We start from the raw sequence: 9,361 nt of genomic DNA, 5'->3' as shown, positions 1-9,361 counted from the left end.
GCGCGATGATCAGATAAGAGGTTACTTTGGAATTGCTCTCATCATAAGATATATCTTTCAATTCTGGCACTTCAGCCAAGTTATCAGAAATCACTAAATACATGGAACATGTCGCAGAGAGAGAGGGCTGTCCGTTATCTTTCACTGACACAATAAGGTTCTGTTTCATGCTGTCCGATTCAGAAATGTCCCGCTGTGTCCTGATCTCTCCGCTGTGGAGACCAATAGTGAAAAGTCCCGGATCAGTGGATTTGACTATATGATAGGACAGCCAGGCGTTCTGGCCGGAGTCCGCGTCCACCGCTATCACCTTGGAAACAAGAGAGCCCCCGTGTGCAGCTTTGGGGACCAGCTCGGTCATGAAGGAGTTCCCTTCCGGGGCGGGATATAGTATCTGAGGAGAGTTGTCATTCACATCCGTTATGAAAACACTGACGGTGACGTTGCTGCTGAGCGGAGGAGAACCGTTGTCTCTGGCCATCACGTGGACTTTAAATCTCATGAACTGTTCATAATCAAACGACCTCCCAGCGTGGATCACCCCCGTGTCTCCGTTAACGGATAAGAACGAGGACACCGGGACACCGTTCACCTCACCGGGTAAGAGAGAGTAAATCACTGTACCGTTCTGTCTCCAGTCTGGGTCTCGTGCAGTAACCGAACACACAGAGGAACCAGGTTGGTTATTTTCAGTCACGTGGGCGCTATAGGACTGTTCCTTAAACACAGGTGGATTGTCGTTCACGTCAGCGACAGATAACTGAACACTTTTAGATGAGGACAGAGGCGGAGAGCCCTCGTCGGTGGCAGTGATTGTAATGTTGTAATCAGACACTAGTTCCCGGTCCAGTTCTCCCGTGGTCACCACAGAATAGTAGTTTTTGATGGATGGCACCAGTTTAAAAGGAACGTTTTGCTGAATGGAGCAGCGGACCTGTCGGTTATTTTCAGAGTCTCTATCCTGCACGTTAATGATGCCCACCTCTGTACCAGGTGACGCGTTCTCAGGTATGGGGTTACTCAGAGAGTTCAGATATATCACTGGGGCGTTGTCATTTATGTCTGTAATGTCTATTATCACTTTAGTGTCTGATGAAAGACCGTAACCATCTTTCCCTTCAATAATTATTTCATGTTTAGCTTCTTCTTCGTAATCTATTTCTCCTATTAGTCTAATTTCTCCAGTTGTCTGATCTAATGCAAACATTTTTCTGGCTATGTCAGAAATGCGACTGAATTCATACATCACTTCCCCGTTCACTCCCTCATCTGCATCTGTAGCACTCACTGTAACCACTACAGTATCTAAAGGAGAGTTTTCTGGCAGACTGGCTTTATAGACGGCCTGGCTAAACACTGGGGCGTTATCGTTAGCATCCAGTACAGTGACGTGTATGACTACAGTACCTGATCTCTGCGGAGTGCCGCCGTCTACTGCTGTTAGCAATAATTTTAACTCCCGCTGCTCCTCGCGGTCTAATTCTTTATCTAGTACCAACTCACCGTATTTACTACCGACCGTATTGGTTTGAACATTCAGCAGGAAATGGCCATTCCTTTGTAACATGTAGTTTTGCACTGCGTTTTGTCCTATATCTGCGTCGTGGGCAGCATTCACACGAAAGCGAGCGCCTTTGACAGCCAACTCACTAATTTCGAGCTTGATAGACTCCTTTGGGAAGATAGGCGTGTTATCATTAACATCCTGAATTTGCAATGTGATTCGGTGCAACTCAAGTGGATCTTCAAGCACAAATTCGAATTTTAGAGCACATGAAAGCTTCTCTCCACAAAGCCCCTCTCTGTCATTCCTCTCGGCAACAATCAATTCCCCGGTACTCAGATTTATGTCACAATAACGTTTACGGTTCCCTTCTGTATCTATACGAGCCTTACGGGCGGACAGTCTGCGAACATCGATGCCGATATCCTTGGCTATGTTTCCAATCACAGATCCACGTTCCATCTCCTCCGGAAAAGAATAGCTCACGTCTCCATACACGGAATGCAGTGTAAGAAGAAAGAGAGCAACGCAGTAGACCAGGCCTGTCACTAATATTCCTTTGTGCCCCATCCTGGCATTAAAAACGTTGAAATACCATCAAGTCTAAATATTACAATGTAAAAAAAAAATCGTATTCCACTAAATATTCAGTATGATCTAAACAATATCCCCAAAACGTGCCAGAAATCTGACCGTCTCCAACCTTTTCCGCAGCTAAATGGCATCCGAGCCTTGTAACACCACCAGTGGGTGGAGAACTGGATCTATAAAAACACAGCTGGTGAACAGCGACACAGTGAGTACCCTTCAGATATTACACATATTAACATTCTTCTAAATATATATTTCACCAAATATAGATTTAGAAGAATGTTTGTAAATGTGTAGTATGTAAACAGTAGACCTACTCACTCTGTCGTTGTTCACCAGCTGTGCTTGGATAAATAGCCTTCTGAATGATTGATTACTGTAACTATTCGGGGGAAATCACCAGAAGCTTATGGAAATAACCACAAAGAAACACAGGAAACGGAAATAAAACACATACAGCATGAATTAGGGCAGTACAAGCATCAGCATACTATTTTCATGAGTTAAGATTAGCTAGAAGAAATACTTTACAGAGGGGAAGGCATCGGCGATTAGGTAGGCTATAGCTGTACATTGCCAGCATCAGATGTATACCGCCGGTATTTTGGTGAACACTCATCAATGCAATATAAAAAAAACGGAGAGTATGGCAATGAATTAAAGTAATTACAGCGATAAAGCTGTAAGTATAAACTGCTAGCTACAAATGGGATTTCAGCACCATGGATAGCGGCACAGCAATGCTGCTGCACTTCAAACCCCCTATCACGCCACTTCCCTCGTCACTGTCTTAATAGCTCTGTACATAAAGTATTTGTTTTTCGTAATCCCTTCCCAAAATGGCCTCCACTCCAACAGGCCAAACTCCTAATAGTAACACATTTAACCTCAAAACATGTGCAGCGTGTATGTCAAAGAACAATCACAAACAGAACCAATCACAAATCAAACCGCATCCTCAAACCCACACAAGTCAAACCAGTAGCGTCACTATTTTCCCGTTCAACTGTGAGGGGATTTCAATAATCAGAAATGCATTGCAAATGGCATCAAACGTAAAGCATGAACAGGTTGCCTTGTAAACAAGCTGTGGTATTCACACACTCCCGTTCAACAGGCTACTTGATTTTCTCCATAAAAAAAAGCGTTATTGTACAAAGCTGCTTAACTGTAATTGTACAAAAAGATGGGCATATATTCTATGATAAATACAATCAAATGTATAGTTGATATTTATTTACAGTTCAAGCCTACCTGTGAGGACCCATCAAAATCATCAAGTTCTTCAGCAAAGTCTTTTGGAGTTTTTCTCAAAGTCTGATCCGCAGGCAGCGTGTTGTCATTGTAAGATGTGACGAACTTGAAGTCACTTGTGCGTGACCCGGTCGTCAGGTAGGCGTCATAATTGTAAGTGCTGCGGAGAGTTCCCGCTCCATCCACCTCTGCGTAGTTGGGCGGGAGATACGCACTGGGAATAGCGACCGCTCCATCAAACAACAGTCTGGGCTTTCTCCTGCGGCAAAACCTCACGGCCAGGATGACAATAATGAAGGTAAGGAAAAAGGTGGAGACGGAGACTAGCGCGATGATCAGATAAGAGGTTAGTTTGGAATTGCTCTCATCATAAGATATATCTTTCAATTCTGGCACTTCAGCCAAGTTATCAGAAATCACTAAATACATGGAACATGTCGCAGAGAGAGAGGGCTGTCCGTTATCTTTCACTGACACAATAAGGTTCTGTTTCATGCTGTCCGATTCAGATATGTCCCGCTGTGCCCTGATCTCTCCGCTGTGGAGACCAATAGTGAAAAGTCCCGGATCAGTGGATTTGACTATATGATAGGACAGCCAGGCGTTCTGGCCGGAGTCCGCGTCCACCGCTATCACCTTGGAAACAAGAGAGCCCCCGTGTGCAGCTTTGGGGACCAGCTCGGTCATGAAGGAGTTCCCTTCCGGGGCGGGATATAGTATCTGAGGAGAGTTGTCATTCACATCCGTTACGAACACACTGACGGTGACGTTGCTGCTGAGCGGAGGAGAACCGTTGTCTCTGGCCATCACGTGGACTTTAAATCTCATGAACTGCTCATAATCAAACGACCTCCCAGCGTGGATCACCCCCGTGTCTCCGTTAACGGATAAAAACGAGGACACCGGGACACCGTTCACCTCACCGGGTAAGAGAGAGTAAATCACTGTACCGTTCTGTCTCCAGTCTGGGTCTCGTGCAGTAACGGAACACACGGAGGAACCAGGTTGGTTATTTTCAGTCACGTGGGCGCTATAGGACTGTTCCTCAAACACAGGTGGATTGTCGTTCACGTCAGCGACAGATAACTGAACACTTTTAGTGGAGGACAGAGGCGGAGAGCCCTCGTCGGTGGCAGTGATTGTAATGTTGTAATCAGACACTAGTTCCCGGTCCAGTTCGCCCGTGGTCACCAGAGAATAGTAGTTTTTGATGGATGGCACCAGTTTAAAAGGAACGTTTTGCTGAATGGAGCAGCGGACCTGTCGGTTATTTTCAGAGTCTCTATCCTGCACGTTAATGATGCCCACCTCTGTACCAGGTGACGCGTTCTCAGGTATGGGGTTACTCAGAGATTTCAGATATATCACTGGGGCGTTGTCATTTATGTCTGTAATGTCTATTATCACTTTAGTGTCTGAAGAAAGGCCATAGCCATCTTTTCCTTCCACAAACATTTCATATTTTGATTCCTCTTCATAGTCTAACTCCCCTATTAGAGTAATGTCCCCCGTTTTCTGGTCCAATGTAAACATTTTCCTTGCCTTATCAGACATTCGACTGAATTCATACATTACTTCGCCGTTCACTCCCTCATCTGCATCTGTAGCACTCACTGTAACCACTACAGTATATAAAGGAGAGTTTTCTGGCAGACTGGCTTTATAGACGTCCTGGCTAAACACTGGGGCGTTATCGTTAGCATCCAGTACAGTGACGTGTATGACTACAGTACCTGATCTCTGCGGAGTGCCGCCGTCCACAGCTGTAATCAATAACTGTAATTCCTGCTGCTTCTCACGGTCTAATTCTTTGTCAAGCACTAACTCACCGTATTTGCTACCTGCAGAAGTGGTTTGAACACTCAACACAAAATGATTGTTCCTTTGTAGCACGTAACTTTGAACTGCATTCTGTCCTATGTCTGCGTCATGTGCAGCGTTCACACGATAGCGAGCTCCTTTGTCAGCTGATTCTCCGATGTCCAGTTTAATTGTATCCTTCGGAAATATGGGCGAGTTGTCATTGACATCTTGTATTTGAAGTAATATGCGATGCAACTCAAGAGGATTCTCTAGGACGAACTCAAAGCTCAGAAGGCATGATAGCTTTTCCCCGCAAAGCTCCTCTCGGTCAATTATTTCGGTAACAATCAAATCACCACTAGTCAGATTAATATCACAATAACGTTTGCGGTTCCCTTCGGTATCAATTCGAGCCTTACGAGCGGAGAGTCTGCTCGCCTCCAACCCCAGATCCTTGGCTAGATTTCCAATAACAGATCCTCGTTTCATCTCCTCCGGAAAAGAATAGCTCACGTCTCCATAGGCGGGGGGCAGTGTAAGAAGAAAGAAAGAAACGCTGCAAACCAGGACTGCGACCGAAAATCCTTTGTGCCCCATTGTGGGATTAAAACGTTAAAAAAAACACCTTACAGCCAAGATAATATGCAATGCAAACAAATAGTATTTCATCAAAAAATACAGTTTCATCGAAATTACATTCTCAACATCTGCACGCAATCTGACCGTCTCCAACCTTTTCCGCAGCTAAATGGCATCCGAGCCTTGTAACACCACCAGTGGGTGGAGAACTGGATCTATAAAAACACAGCTGGTGAACAGCGACACAGTGAGTACCCTTCAGATATTACACATATTATCTCACATTCGTTTATGTCACCAAAAGTATTTCAATAGGCCTATGAATAGCCTAGGCTGAATTGGTTGATAAGCTATTGGAAATAACAAAAGAACAGCAAACGACAGTATATAAAACCCCAAACACATAAATGATTGCCAATAACCCGCATTCTATTGATATGAGTTAAGATCAGGTGGAATTGATATATTACAAAAGAGAACACATCTGTGATAGGAAGTAGGCTAAAATGCAAATATCAGATTTAGGCTATGCAATGTATAATGCGGCTCCTTCAGCCATTACAAAAGCATCAGTGCATTCACCAAAAAAACAGAGTATGGCAAGAAATGAAAGTTGTGACACTAAACAATAAGTAGATCTTATTGGCGTAAAAGCGGATTGTATGCATTTTCAGCACCATGGACAGGGACATTGCGAGGCCGCTGCACGTCAGACACTCACACAGCTACTCTCATCACTCTGTTTAAAGTACTTTGCTTCCTCTTTCAAAATATAATTGGGTGAATCATGGGTGACTCCATCATTTGTAACAAGTTTCAGCAAATTATTTTTGGTAGCATTTCTATGTTGAAGATACATCATTTGGTGCATGGAAATTCAGTACGAGCCATGTATATGCTAATTATCTGATTGTCCGACCGCATTCGGTCCCATATCAACACTTTTTAAACTTTTGGTGCCAACGAGAACGACATAAGAAAGTAGTCAAGACGACCAGCTTGATTGAGCCTCCACCATGTATATCCCACTAGGGCAGGATATTAAACCTCCATGTATATCCCACTAGGTCAGGATATTAAACCTCCATGTATATCCCACTAGGGCAGGATATTAAACCTCCATGTATATCCCACTAGGTCAGGATATTAAACCTCCATGTATATCCCACTAGGGCAGGACATTAAACCTCCATGTATATCCCACTAGGGCAGGATATTAAACCTCCATGTATATCCCACTAGGTCAGGATATTAAACCTCCATGTATATCCCACTAGGGCAGGATATTAAACCTCCATGTATATCCCACTAGGGCAGGATATTAAACCTCCATGTATATCCCACTAGGTCAGGATATTAAACCTCCATGTATAATCCCACTAGGGCAGGATATTAAACCTCCATGTATATCCCACTAGGGCAGGATATTAAACCTCCATGTATATCCCACTAGGGCAGGATATTAAACCTCCCTGTATATCCCAATAGGGCAGGATATTAAAGCTCCATGTATATCCCACTAGGGCAGGATATTAAACCTCCATGTATATCCCACTAGGGCAGGATATTAAACCTCCCTGTATATCCCAATAGGGCAGGATATTAAAGCTCCATGTATATCCCACTAGGGCAGGATATTAAACCTCCATGTATATCCCACTAGGGCAGGATATTAAACCTCCCTGTATATCCCAATAGGGCAGGATATTAAAGCTCCATGTATATCCCACTAGGGCAGGATATTAAACCTCCATGTATATCCCACTAGGGCAGGATATTAAACCTCCATGTATATCTCACTAGGTCAGGATATTAAACCTCCATGTATATCCCACTAGGGCAGGATATTAAACCTCCATATATATATCCCACTAGGGCAGGATATTAAACCTCCATATATCCACTAGTTCCAATATATCCATGATATTTGTGTTTTCCTTAAGAGCATGGAGGGTGATAGTTTGTAGTGTGATTTCCTTTAAGGTCCATTGAGGTATTTAAAACAGTATTATAATCTCCCACCATAATAATAGTCTTGTATTGCTTGTAGGGTTGATAATTTATTATACATATTTCAAAGAATCGTGGATCATCATTATTTGGTCCGTACAGATTAATGAGCCATATCTGTTAATGGTCCAATAACATATTTAAAATCATCCATCTACCTTGCGGATATGTTTGGATAATTTGCACATTTGGATCACTCACGCCGCCAAACATACCCTCGTAAAACTGACTATCCTACCGATCCTCGACTTCGGCGATGTCATTTACAAAATAGCTTCCATTACTCAACTCAGCAAACTGGATGCAGTCTATCACAGTGCCATCAGTTTTGTCACCAAAGTCCCATATACCACCCACCACTGCGACCTGTACGCTCTAGTCGGCTGGCCCTCGCTACATATTCGTCGCCAGACCCACTGGCTCCAGGTCATCTATAAGTCTATGCTAGGTAAAGCTACGCCTTATCTCAGCTCACTGGTCACGATAACAACACCCACCCGTAGCACGCGCTCCAGCAGGTATATCTCACTGGTCGTCCCCAAAGCCAACACCTCCTTTGGCCGCCTTTCCTTCCAGTTCTCTGCTGCCAATGACTGGAATGAATTGTAAAAATCACTGAAGGTGGAGACTTATATTTCCCTCACTAACTTTAAACATCAGCTATCAGAGCAGCTAACCGATCGCTGCAGCTGTACACAGCCCATCTATAAATAGACCATCCAATCTACCTACCTCATCCCCATATTGTTTTTATTTACTTTTCTGCTCTTTTGCACATCATCATCTGCTAATCTATCACTCCAGTGTTAATTTGCTAAATTGTAATTACTTAAATACACCTATGGCTTATTTATTGCCTTACCTCCTCACGCCATTTGCACACACTGTATATAGACTTCCTTTTTTCTATTGTGTTATTGACTGTACACTTGTTTATTCCATGTGTAACTCTGTGTTGTTGTTTGTGTCGCACTGCTTTGCTTTATCTTGGCCTGTCACGGTTGTCGTCGGTGAAGGAGGACCAAAACTCAGCAGGTATGTGTATGCTCATCTTGCTTTTAATAAATACAAAATGAACACCAAAATAACAAAGAACGAACGATCAACAAAAACAGTCTGGTAAGACACAAGGCTAAACACAGAACAATCTCCCACAAAATACAAGACAAACACACCCAACTAATATAGGACTTCCAATCAAAGGCAACACCAAACAGCTGCCTTCAATTGGAAGTCCAACCCCAATTAACTCAACATAGAACCACACACACTAGACTAAACATAGAAATACATGAAAACCAAACAGTGCCCAAAAACCCCGGAATACTTATTCAAACACCATTTTGACAAACACACCACCCTGAACCACATAAAACAAATACCCTCTGCCACGTCCTGACCAAACTACAATACTAATTAACCCTTATACTGGCCAGGACGTGACATGGCCAGGTCGCAATTGTAAATGAGAACTTGTTCTCAGCTAGCCTACCTGGTTAAATAAAGGTAAAATAAATAAATAAAATAAATAGAAAAATTACTGTTAATTAATATCAACACCCCTTTTGAGTTGTTTTGCCCATGGGATAAGTATATCCCCCAACCCACAGTCCTTTTTCC

General features: G+C 43.3%; 1 protein-coding gene across 2 annotated transcripts in view; it reads right to left on the bottom strand.

The window, feature by feature from the left end:
* Nucleotides 1-5,859, bottom strand: part of LOC115173703 (protocadherin gamma-C5) — a 182,767-nt gene extending 176,908 nt beyond the window's left edge. The window contains exon 1 of one of the 2 annotated variants that reach the window (XM_029732154.1): nt 3,350-5,859. In XM_029732154.1, the coding sequence (XP_029588014.1) occupies nt 3,350-5,749 (2,400 nt within the window). In that variant the 5' untranslated portion in view covers nt 5,750-5,859. Of the gene's footprint in view, nt 2,247-3,349 lie in introns of those variants that run through there. The other variant, XM_029732146.1, reaches the window with a different exon arrangement.
* Nucleotides 5,860-9,361: the final 3,502 nt, after the last annotated feature.

The sequence above is a fragment of the Salmo trutta genome, chromosome 3, assembly GCF_901001165.1.
Source record: "Salmo trutta chromosome 3, fSalTru1.1, whole genome shotgun sequence".
Taxonomy (NCBI): Eukaryota; Metazoa; Chordata; class Actinopteri; order Salmoniformes; family Salmonidae; genus Salmo; species Salmo trutta.
This window is presented reverse-complemented; position numbering and strand designations above follow the sequence as displayed.